Raw genomic sequence first — 12,500 nt, forward strand, 5'->3', positions numbered from 1 at the left:
AGAAGTTTATGTTTGGAATGAGTTCTTCTTTAAATGTTTTGGAAGCCTTAATTAAGCGATAAAGTAGATTTCAGAATGAGATTGGGCTAGACAACTGGGGTCTCTTATAAGAAAGAGGGCCTCTAAGATGAGTACCAATTATAAATATTAAAAGATATAAATATATTTCGACTTTTGACCTTTGTCCTAACACACTTCATGACACCAGTCACTAAGTCACTCACCACTGTTTACATTTTTGTCAGATAATGGCAATAGGTATGGCCTATAGGTCCTCCAAAACGAGCCATATTGACGTTTTAGCTCCCATTGGGTGCGATCACACCGAGGCGCGTCGCCTATGAAGCCGATACCGTTCGAAGAAACAGCAATGCATCATAAAAAAGACCAAAGGTCTCTAGCGCAATCCAAAGTCTGCTCTGCCACGCTCCACCACTTCTCCACGCTACTCAGAATTAGTGAGCCAACTAGTTGAAGGGTGTCGTTCACTCTGCTCGTGTCACTTCACTTAAACAGCGGTCATTGGGAGATATTGGTACAAGATACAGAATGGGTTTGTTTTTGGCAACGAAATATGGTACAATGACGCCATCTAGTGTCGCACTCAGGCTAAAATCTTTTTTTTTTTTTGTCCAAGCGAAAATATCGACAAAATGGAGCCCGTCGCACGGACATGCAATGTATGTAATTTTTCACGGAACTGTGGCCTAACATCAATATCCCAAATCTGTGAAATTGTAACTCTTTATTTTCACTCTTTAACTTAACAGATTGTCGTAGGTCAGCCAAAGCAAATAGCCAAACCACATTTATGGATAATAAATTAGGCCTGTTGCAGTGAGAATTTCAATCACAGCAGCCTATATTGTGACAAAATCGTGGTTCAGATGTCAAATGATGAATTCTCAATTCATATTATTATAATTAGCTATAGTTTTTACTCTATTATCAAAATTGAGCATACATAAGTAACTCTCACACACCCACCCAACCAAGCCTACACACACACACACACACACACACACACACACACACACACACACACACACACACACACACACACACACACACACACACACACACACACACACACACACACACACAGCAGAAAATTCTGGAGGCAAGGGCACATATGTGCTGTGTAATAATCTTCCATTCAGTGGCTTTACATTTCGTACATCAACTCTGGCCCGCATCAAATGTTATCTCACATTCAGCACCCATCTAACCAACCATAAGATAAGATAAGATAAGATAATCCTTGGCTTTAATAGTCGAGACACATACACATGATAGCCTGGCTCTACTATATCGATATCCAAACAACATACAAACGGTTAACTTGAGGCAAATTGAATCTGACTGTATTCAAATGACGACTTGTGTGTGTATATATGAGGATGCCGTGTGGGGTGACTGTGTGTAAGTGTGTTCAAACACAATAGAGAATCAACACAAAAGCCTTGGTTTTACTGAAATGCCCTTTATGTGACATTCAGAAAAGACAAGAACTTCAAGAAAGTTAGTGTAGCCATGACGGTCTTTGGACTTATATAAAATGAGAGAGGGGGCAACAATGGGGAAATGCTCTAAGATGGCCTCTTCAATAGCTCCACTGTTCCTCATTAATAGTCTCCCTCGGTAATACCAGTGACCAGCAATAATAAAGTGTTCACTCTGTTCTCTGAATCAGACGATAGGTGATACTTGATCAGCTATAAAAGTTGAGAAAGGATGATTACTTTAGCTTTCATCAGAGTTAATAAAGAGGTCTTTGTGGGACGGAAAATGCATACGTCTTACTTGAACTTTCTTCGAGGTTGCTTTAATGCATTTTTCAGAGCAAACAATATAACTGATATGTCAAGTGTCCTAATGCAGAGTTGATTTTGTTACATAGGTGACGAGTGAGCCGTTTGTTTCATGTTTTAGGGTCTTAGTCATCTAAACTGAAATGATTAGAGCTGTAGAATTAGCACTTGAAGGTATTGTTTGTTCACATTCAGTTAGACTATGTAATTATAGTTATAAAATGTTTTGACGTCCTTTCTTTCCCCAGGACTAGATAAACAAGTCCAGCGTGCCAATGTTATAATTTAAGGTTATACTTCCTTGAATCCTGCTTCAGTTTTTAAGTATCCAACAAGTGTCTTTCCAATCTGTTGAGACTTCAATTTCGCAGTCTGCAAATAAAATAAGTTGGTAACTATATTTGTTTATCTCTGTGGTATTGCCTGACATATAAACAATAGACCACACAGCTAGCAGTGTTCAATGGCTGGAGTGTTTCTATTAAAAGATAATACTTTTCAATCAGGAGACTGGAGCCATCACTTTGAGGAAAATTCCCAGGACTTCCTTTTATTAAGAGAATTCCAGAACATAAGAGAGGGACCCGACACCTGCGTTTGGTCAGAAAATGGTTTCCAAATTCAATCATTTAAAAAAAACACAGAGTGTTTTAGAAAAAGCTGACGTGAAGCGGGCCACGGATGGAGCGTGGTGGTCTGCATTCGACACGCAGGGTCGTCAAGGAGACAACAGGTCAGAGGGCGTCACTGTTCTCCGGAATGTTTCACATGTTACCGTCTTCCTCTTTCTTATGGACAACACGCTTTAAACACGCTTCTTATTTTTTTAACAAGTCAATGAAAAAAAAAAAAAAACAACAACAACCCAAATACAACAATAGTTGAACATGAGCCAGAGGCAAAAATAAAAGAAAAGTGGGGGAGGCGCGGGGGGGGGGGGGGGGGCGGGACTCACTGCACATTTAGAAGGTCTAAAAAGAATTATCCACACACATGGCTGAACCGTTAATAAAAACATGATTAAGAGGTTGAAACCGAGGGAAAGGGCTGGTTTTTTTTGTCTGAGGGGTTGTGGGGAGGGTGGGGGGGGGATGAGTGGGGAACCGGGGTATACACAACTCACAACTTTAGCCAATCCGGCGGGGGGGGGACGACGCACTTTCTACACCGAAACAAGCCTTTGTTTTTTTTTGTTTTTTCCAGACAACCATGAAATGCCGTTTAAAAAAGATTTTTAGTGTATTTTGACTTGCTTTTGCAGACACTTGATATGACCACTGCAAATCTGCTCCATAATCAGCTTTGCTTTTTTGTGCTAAAAATCTGTACGGATACTTATAAAATCATTGATAAAAATATTCCTCTGTTAACAATACGCCTTGGAGGGAGAGCATGTGAGAGACTCGTGGGGGGGGAGGGGGGACAGGGGGCTGGCTGGTTGGTTCGCTGGGGGTAGGAAGGGGGTTCAGGGGTCAGAGGCTGTAGGAGGAGGACATAGGGGCAGTGGTGCTACTCAGATTTGGCCTCCTCCTTGGCCTCTTCTGGAGCTGCCTCCTCCTGTAGGACAGAGTAGAGAAAGGACACCGGTGAGAACGCGCGCGGGTCGGATCCGACACGTAATCACACACTTTACAGTTAATTCAGGGGGGGGGGGGGACCCTCCATCGGGGTACTGGTCCGTGTACTGACCTCGTTGGTCTTGGCGTCTCCATTCTCAGAGTGGTTCTCCTCGTTGGCCTCCGCCTCTGCGTTCTCCTTCGCCTTCTTGGTCTTCTTGTCCTCCTTCTTGTCGTTCACCGCCTTTTCTTTCTGCAAGGGCGGGGAGAGAGAACCGTTACAAAATGGCGGGGGGGGGGGCGGATCAACGTGCGTGCCGCGTTTACCCTTTCTATTTGGTTATGTGCGGGGAGCCATCGATAGGGATTACAATGGGAGGGCATCGTCGCCGTTTGCCGTTGGCGTTGTGAACGAACGTCGGTTCATGTTGTATGTGTAGTTTATGCAACGCAGGATCTTACCTTTGCCGCCTTCTTGGCTTTTGGCTCGGCCTGAGGTGGGGCGGGCTTCTGAGAGAAAGGGGGAGGGAGGTTACATGCTTGTTGGCCATAGTGCACGGCCTAGACACCTTTCAGGCCTTATGTCCATGCACTTTCTCATTAACCTGTGCAGTTGTGTTTTCATAATGAGTTATATAATATTTTGCAATGTTTTTTTGTTGTAGTAAAGTAATAATTTATTAATGTATGACGTAATCAACTAATTTACTTAGTAAAAGTAACATTATGCATATTTACCTTTGCCTGGAAGTTTCCTATTGTTCTAAACATTTCTATCCGCAAATTTGTTAATTTTAAGCTTTTTTGGTTATTTATTTATAGGACGTACATGTTGGATCTTATAAAATAGCGGTGTATGCGTAATAGAGCTGCTGTATGTTATAATAGCTGATTATTCAACTTGATTACCTTGTGGGGAGTTTAAAGGGCATTTTTTACTATTTGAATGCTACAATATGTTTGTTAAGTGAAATTGATGACCTTAATAAGCACCAAGTGATAGTGCACGTTTTTGAGGCGCTACTTACCGCTGATAACCTAGCTGATCTCCTCTTGGGCTGAAAATACAACAAATACCGTTAATTACACCTGATCTGGTTATTTTAATGCTGTATAACAAAATGTTACAAGAAACGTTATGTTCAGAGTGAAAAAAAATGGTTATAACAGACATTGTTGGATGTTTCGAGTGTAAAGTGATGTGCAATATATTCACCTCCTCCTTGGGCGCAGCGTCTCCTCCCTGTTAATGAAAAACACAAGAGGACAGAGTTAGCACAAAGTACAAACCCCAAAAATGGAAATTAAACTCATCGGCCTTTCTATTAACTGCTTACTTTTCAAAAAATGTTTTAATTGTATATAATGGCTGCTCATGAGGCAGTTGAGGAAACTTTTTGGTTTCATATGAAAACTCATAGTATTTTCCAATACACATCGTTTTTAAGGTTTATTTACTAGTAATAAATATACTTTTGTGTTTGTTTTGAAGTATACTGTGAGATCATGACTAGGAGTGCCTTTGAGCCCAAATTCTGAAGACCCTAGGACTGCTTCTCTGTCTTACTCCCCCTTGTCTTTCTCTCATTCAATACATGGAGCTCAGATTTGAATGCTGGCGCGGGAGGGCTTTCAAAAAGGGGAGGGACCAGCTTATGCTTAGTGGCGCCATCAGGCGGCAGAGCCATGCCATCGCAGCCATTTGGGACTACGAACAAAGGGAAAAAATATATAATCTTATCGAATTGCGACGGCGAATGTTTATTTTTACGTTAAAATTGGAAAGTAAAAGTACTAATGCATTTTCTCATGGCACTTTTAAGCGGTTTGAGGCCGGATTGACGATTAGTGAAGCGTTTGTTCTCGGTAGGTCGCCGAGGAAGGTAGACAAGAGCTGCAAAGCATGGCTGCTGCTTGTGCTTTAACTGCATGGAGACCGAGATAGACTTCTGACTCTCCAAAGGACAGCGGCTGCTTCAAGAAAACGGCTTTTAAAAGGCGTACAGGCGCAGGAAAATATTTATTCCAACGCATAAAAAATGGAGATTAATTCTAGATAATAGGCGAAATTTTCCGATTATGTAGGTCCGTTAGAAATTGGGTTATAATTAAGTAATGTCTCTGAGGGATGACTCCATAATCGTTTGCAATGAATTAATACCTCGGATTCTCACCAAATAATTCAAATTATTTTCAGGATACGTACCTTTCTCTTGGGCATGTTGATCTTTTTGAGATTTTCTGGCAAATGCAACTAAAAACAGTTTTTTTCTTGGTGAGCTCAGTGCAAGTGAAGACGAGCGTCTCCCTTATGCTCGGCAGTGTAGTAAACACACAGGAACAGAAAGGCGAGTGGTTGAATGGGGGGAGGGGTGCGGCTAAAAGCGTGATTGATATGGTGTAAGCCAATCACATCGCGCCATTCGAGGCTGCAGAACACTTGGAATTTTGGAGCCGGTGATGTTCTTGGGTATGCGCGAATGGCTTCTTGCAGAAATAGATGGGAGGAAACCAGAAAAAAATGTAAAGGTTGCAATAGGCGACATATTGCTTAAAAACAACACGTTCCCCGTTGGCAGAGGTCGTGAATACTCTAGTTTGTCGCGATGTGCCGTTGCACGATTTAAGTCAGAACTAAAGACAACACACGCCATTCATTTATACACAGTTCCCCGCCATGGCATTTAACGGAGAAGGCGTACACATTGAAATGCAAAAACCACGACATTTTTAACGAAATATTTTCGTCATGTTGAGGCCAATATGGCGTCCTTTCCTCTCCGACACATTTTTTGTTTGTCTGTCGGCTTCCCTAAATTCATTTTAAGAAAATGTCTCCGTCGCCTGTCCCCTCCGCCTGTAGGTGGCCACAAAGCCTTCCGAATGAACATGGCTGCTCAAACTATGCTTCTTGTGGCCGTTCAGCACAAAAAGCGTATGCCTTCACTGTTTTGTTACCATGTTAAACAAACGCCCATGCAATCTCTTATACACGCAGTGAGCCGACACTCCGATCATTTATTTCCTAGACCGAAATACACAATGTAGGCGATAGGGCCACCAGCGAAGGACTACGTGTGGACAATGTGTTCAAATCACTGTAGTCTCTCTTTCTCTCTCCCGTTAGATTCAAGGGGCGGGGAATGTGCGTAGAGGCGGACGAGGAATGCGAAGTCTAGCATCCACTGTCGGGAGCCGTCGCTTTGCGCAGACAGTCTGCGCTGCTTCGGACGGGATTCCAGTCGGGAAGTTTGGCTGTGGCTTTCGCTTAACCATAGACACACTGAGAGCTGCCTGCAGTCCGTACGACGATCTCCCTCAGTTTAGTCCATCGCATACACCAGGGAACCAAACATGGTGGTCAAAGTGTACATAGCATCATCCTCAGGCTCCACTTCGGTAAGAGAACAAAAGCAGCATGCATAGATGATTGATGATTTAATTCTGCTATGTAGGCTGTCTTTAATATTGTATCATTCAAATGCATTCAATTCAAATTGATAATCCATGTCCTGCGTTTCAGATTATTGAAAGCAAATGTTCCTATTTTGCACTAATCGTTTGTTGTCTCTGGTGGGGCTGTGAAGTGATTCGTTGTGATTCTGAACACAATAACATTCATTTAGAATTTGCAGGTGTAATTAACCTTCTCACTTTCCTCTCGTTACTAACTTCTTGTGTGTAAATTAGATGGGGAGTAGTGATAAGGTGGTTTGCGAGACTGGTGCATTTCAGTGTTATTACTCAGGAACCCGAGAAGTGTTTAGTGCTTTGTCATCTGGTTTGTCACAGCGTTTCCGTCTGAAACGATAGCCTGTTTTCTCCCACAAAGATGTATGTGTGTGTTTGGGGGGGGATACCAGGTCATCTGCAAACAAATAACTGCACAATTTAAAAACGACAGAAAATTAAAGTGTGCTTCTTTAGTTGTTTTTAAACAGTATACTGAACTTCATACACAGACAAGTGGATATATATGAGTTAATACTCCAATAGCAGATGATCCTCCCAGCATAGAGAGGATTAATGTGATGTCATTCACTGGGCACCTCAGTTTTAACTGCCGTTCAAAAACAATGTTAAAAAAAGAAAAGAAAAACGCAAATTACTTTCCATATTTACAGTAATTTGCGTTCAGAGTCATTTATTTTCACAGTCATTTGCTTGATTTGCATCCTGAAAGGAAGGGGGGCCCTTCACGATTTGGGCTAAACTCTTAAATCCAGTGACATTTGTTAATTTTATTTCCAGTTGGCTTTCTGTTACTGAGTGACGAACTGACATTTGCCTGAACCGAGTGCCATCCCCCTAGATCCGCTCTGTCGGTTCGGGGCGGGTGTGGTGTGGAAGACAAGTCCAGTCTGAAGATGAGTCCCGAGTGCTATATCAGTTCGTCCTAGGAGGCCAGGGAACACATTAGTCTGAACAACTGCACCAAACACACACACACACACACACACACACACACACACACACACACACACACACACACACACACACACACACACACACACACACACACACACACACACACACACACACACACATTGGCTTCACAAGCAAAGACAACATGCACGTACGCACAGTCACACATAACTCTTCACACAAAATTACTTTCTTAATGAGTATCGTGTCAACACACACAAACAAACAGACACGCCCACATGCACACGCACACAAACAGGATTTATGTTGTTTAAATGTTGTGCGTTTGTGCGCTTGGAGCCGATGAGATGGTGCCACTTGTTAAGCACACTGGAGCCATGTGTTTGACTCACCTGATGACTCACTAGGACAAGCTCTCACTAAGAGAGGTCTCACTAAGAGAGCTTTAATTGGGGTAGAGACGATGGTGGTGGCCATGACCGCCAACAAGCCAGGGTGTTTGGCAGGGTTTGAGCCACAAAACGTCATCAAGGAACATTGGAAGGCTGTACAGTAAATGTATTCAGCTTTTAGTATTGCCCCCCTGGGAAAGATAATACAGCAGTGTTGCTGGTACACACCTGGTTCTCTTGTTACCTCTTGCTTACTTTAGGACAAAGCAGTATTTGAATATGGGAAAAAGACAAGATTAGGATTTTTTGCATGCACGCCTACCAACATCAAAGCTATCATTTGAAGACTGAAACCGGAGATAAATAGTGATGGGTAGGACTGCGATGGTTGAATAATTAGTGAGTGGTATGAACGAATAATCGATTATTCGATATGTGCCTACATTCACAAAGGCAGCCATGGATCATCGGCAAGAAATCACTTAATATCTTTAACGCAAAAAAACAGTTCCAGTCAAATTGTCTGTTGTGAAAAATTGATTAAACTGTAATCTGAAAACCTGGTTATATGCTGTAGACCCTATAGTATCTGTGGTATAAAGGCTGGGACGAAATTCAAATTATAAATATGTACACTTTATGTTGAAAGTATAGACCGTCGCGATTCCCATTGAAACGAATGGCGCAAGTCGTAACTAAGGTCTGTCCTATTTACTGGAGAAGTGAACAACCCTTCCGTTGCATAAGAACCTAACGGTAAGGTAATGATTGGTATTTGTCAAACCCTCAGTCATTACCACGGAAAACAAAGTTATGGCTTTTGAAAAACTTTATATTTGAATGGGAATAAATGTTAACGCTCCAAATGTTAAAAATCGATTTTGAACCTCGGGAACGAATAATCAAATATTCTGACCCATCCCTAGTTAACATCATTTCAAGACTAATTCAATCAAGCTGGACCCCTCCTAACTGGAAGAGAGAGAGATAGGCAGGCTTGTCTCTGAGAGCAGGGCATCGGTTTCTCAGTGAAATGCTGTTACAGATACTATAAATATAGGAGTACACTGAAACTATCTTTCACGCAGAATACACTAAGCTAATTGTTATTATTTAAAACCTCAAGTATTTCAAGGTTGGAACCTTCAATCTGTAATCGCTCTGATTATGCCATGGTTATTTGAATTATGACACATAACTGGCATCAACACAGTCTGAGTTTGTGCAATCCCATTTCACGCTTCACCAGGTGATTCCCAAGCTCTTTTCACCTACTGCCCCCAACACGGTATCACCAGTCTCCTGGTCAGCAGAAGTTATACTTTGTGGTACATACATATCAAAAATCTTCCTTGTTGGTTTAAAACACAAACTACCGGTAATCATCAGTGAGGGTGCCGTAAGCCATCCCAACCTTTATTGGGTTGAAATGATATATGTGGTTAAACCTACATACCTGTTCTGTTTTATTTAAACTCCACTCTACACAGAGAATCTCAATAGGGTCATTGAAAAGCGAATTGACCCAAACTCTTTTAGTAGACCTGGTTGATTAAATCAAACTCCATAGTATTGATCCATTCCTGTGTGGCTCCAGACACAGTGCATCAATTTGACAGCCAGTACATTCTGGGAGCTAATGGGTTTTGTTCTAGCTCTTTCTCTCCCTGGACGAGTTAGGCCTGGGTGAAGTGGTGCCTTTGCCCTGTCAGAGTACGCACGTTAGACATTGCTGGCTAACCAGTACTAACCAACAGCGAGGATCTAAGTTGCACAATAGAACACATCCTGTAATAATTCACACAATGCAACTATTCCACCTCAGCTGGGGGGGCCTGACCTGCAGTCTATTGTTTCCTTTGAGTAAGAGTGAATGCTTTGATGACCATGAGAATGATTGATGACCGAGTAGGTTTGGGTGCACCAGTGTTTCCTGGCATAATGACTACACTTCCAAGCACTTCACTGGAGGCTTTTTTTTTACTGAAAAGACATTTGGACATGACAAGTCAGTTGCCAATGTCAACCTCTGAATTAAATGTAAGTAATGTTATTATAGTATAATGCTATTCCACCCATATTATACAAATGTTATTATTTGCAAAAACTAATAAAAAAAAGTGATAGTTATTAGTCATAGCTTTATTAGCAGTTAGTTACCAGACAGTTTGGTTTCGCTGATCGTATTGAACGTTATGAGAGAACTGCATCCATTCGATCAAAACAAAGAAAGATCAAAGTACTACTTACTTAGTGGTACATCTCTGACCTTTAACCTGACACTGATCCGTCCGCCTGCCTCCTAGATTTCTCAGTCTCCTGCTTCTCTTTTTCTCCTCGCCTTCAAATATAACGCAGCCCTCGTGTTGAGAGGAAAAACACATCTCTGAAGACTATTATTACAAGAAGTGAGATGGAGGATCTTTTATATAATGCAATCTGCATGTGATCTGATCTTTATCCCTGCGCTTATCCCATGTTCAGTCTCCATAGTTACGGTAAATACTGATAACGCGTGTGTTTATATTTGTGTATTTGTCTGTGTGTGTTGATTTAGGGAGGGAACGCAACTGAAATGAGATTGAGGAGATATTTATGGCCGCTCCCTACAAACAGGGGGCCGTCAAACATGTGATCCTCTCGTCTCTTGTTAACTCCTTAAGAGCCCCCCCTTAAACAGGGATAGGGGTGCTGGGTCCACTGAGTGGCTAGGAATGGGTCTACTCGCAGTGCAATTAGAGTCGGCTGCTGGAAACTGGCCAGAAATGCTCTACAAATTAATTTAGCCACAGCACAATGCAGGCCTGTGGAGCTTTTGCCTGGGGAGCAGTAAAGGGAGACCAAAGAAGCTTTAGCTTAGCGCAGTGTTTAGCGGCATTCGCTATGTCAGCTGCTTGCTGCTGGTGGCAAAAGAATGCTAGCTCATGTGGCAAATATTAGCATTCTCTGTTTCTCATGTTGATGTTCATAAGCTTTAATCGGAAATCTGTCATTTCAAATGGCAAAGGTATCGTTAGTTTGTGTCTGCTTAAGCGAGACAAGTAGATAGTTTGGTAGTACAGTTGAATCAAAGTAAACTAGTCGAGTAGACTAATCTTGTAAAACAGTTTGAGGTTGACAGTAGTTTCTTTGAGACCATGACAGTGAATTCGGTCCCAAAGTGGTCTTAAAATGATGGCAAAACACATGTCAACCCTATGTGTAGCTGTTGCCTCTTGAAAGACACACAGTCCCAGAGAGAAGAGACTCAACATAGGCTCTGTGTGCTGCATGGGACTGGGCGTTAATAAACAAAAAAAAGGATTGGATTACAAGACTCGTTTCGCTGCTAATTGTTAAGGTTATTGATCTGCGGTTGTTTGGCTACCGAACGCTTGGATCATGCTACATGAGCTGCTTAGAGTGCCAAGAGACCTTTCTATGATCATTAAGTGCATTTTGGGGGGCTGAGGTTAATCGTACCCTGCTGAATTCAAGTGCGTTAGCCATTGGAAGTCAACAGGGGGCTGTGAGGCTTAGTAGCCGACTCTCCTTGTAACCTGATCTCACCTCTTTTATTCCCCCAATCTGTCAAATTATTGTTATTATTACATTCAAATTGTTTAAATGGCAGCTTGCCACCTCCAACCATAATGTGACGTCCTTGGTGCTAAAGCCCTTATCTACAGTTCTCCACCCAACAGATGGTTTAAAGAGAGGAGATAGGTGACTGGAGACTTTGGTGGATGGGTTTTATTCCTATTGAACACCCATCATTTTCTATGAAATTTTGAACAAGGGTGAAATATACTATGTCATACTATACAATACTATGTCACCGTTGACATGAGTATCAGATTATAATTACAGGGAGATTAAATTTAAAAAAGAGTATACAGCAGGATGGATTCGATCAGAATCTTTGAGGGTTTGTGTGCGTGATATCCCGATGGGTATCTTAAGGATGTTCCGTCCTATCGAAATAGGTAGATAATTTGGAGGAAGGAATTTGTATTCTGACTTTAAAAAATTAAGCCATTCAAATCTCATAATGCTTTGCATAACTAGCTGCTTCATTTTGCATGCCTTGTCGTCTATATAGCCTAATCTGAGTCATAAAGCCCATGATGCAGCCCCCATATGCACATCCATATTGAGAAATGTGACGTAAAATTCACAGTTTATTTGTAGCGCTATGTGTAGTGTTGCGTTTAGATATATGCAGAGGATGCACCAAGTATAGCAATACAGCCACCCTGTTCATGTATCTCATCACATCATGTATATACTACGCTGCCACAGTGAAAAAAAATAAACATCACTTTCAACAAAGTCCTAAATTCAAACCAAAACATGCAAACGTCTGTGTCTGTGTG

At 41.8% G+C, this 12,500-nt stretch overlaps 2 protein-coding genes across 3 annotated transcripts in view; one reads left to right on the plus strand and one right to left on the minus strand.

The window, feature by feature from the left end:
* Positions 1–2,208: 2,208 nt before the first annotated feature.
* On the minus strand, positions 2,209–5,719 carry hmgn7 (high mobility group nucleosomal binding domain 7). Of its 2 annotated transcripts, none has more exons than XM_056600411.1 (6): positions 5,574–5,719; positions 4,584–4,610; positions 4,396–4,425; positions 3,830–3,874; positions 3,501–3,620; positions 2,209–3,368 (listed from the first exon to the last, which is right to left on the minus strand). In XM_056600411.1, the coding sequence occupies exons 1-6, from the start codon at positions 5,586–5,588 to the stop codon at positions 3,321–3,323; spliced, it is 285 nt and encodes a 94-aa protein (XP_056456386.1). In that variant the 5' UTR covers positions 5,589–5,719; the 3' UTR covers positions 2,209–3,320. The 2 variants fall into 2 exon arrangements, with proteins under 2 accessions (XP_056456386.1, XP_056456385.1); XM_056600410.1 differs by having other exon boundaries at positions 2,214–3,368; positions 3,830–3,877; positions 5,574–5,718.
* An 806-nt stretch (positions 5,720–6,525) lies between these two features.
* Positions 6,526–12,500, plus strand: part of sh3bgrl (SH3 domain binding glutamate-rich protein like) — a 10,546-nt gene continuing 4,571 nt past the window's right edge. The window contains exon 1 of the mRNA XM_056600409.1: positions 6,526–6,766. Within this exon, the coding sequence (XP_056456384.1) occupies positions 6,722–6,766 (45 nt within the window). The 5' untranslated portion in view covers positions 6,526–6,721. The remainder of the gene's footprint in view (positions 6,767–12,500) is intronic.

This window comes from Gadus chalcogrammus, chromosome 10 (genome assembly GCF_026213295.1).
Source record: "Gadus chalcogrammus isolate NIFS_2021 chromosome 10, NIFS_Gcha_1.0, whole genome shotgun sequence".
NCBI lineage: Eukaryota > Metazoa > Chordata > Actinopteri > Gadiformes > Gadidae > Gadus > Gadus chalcogrammus.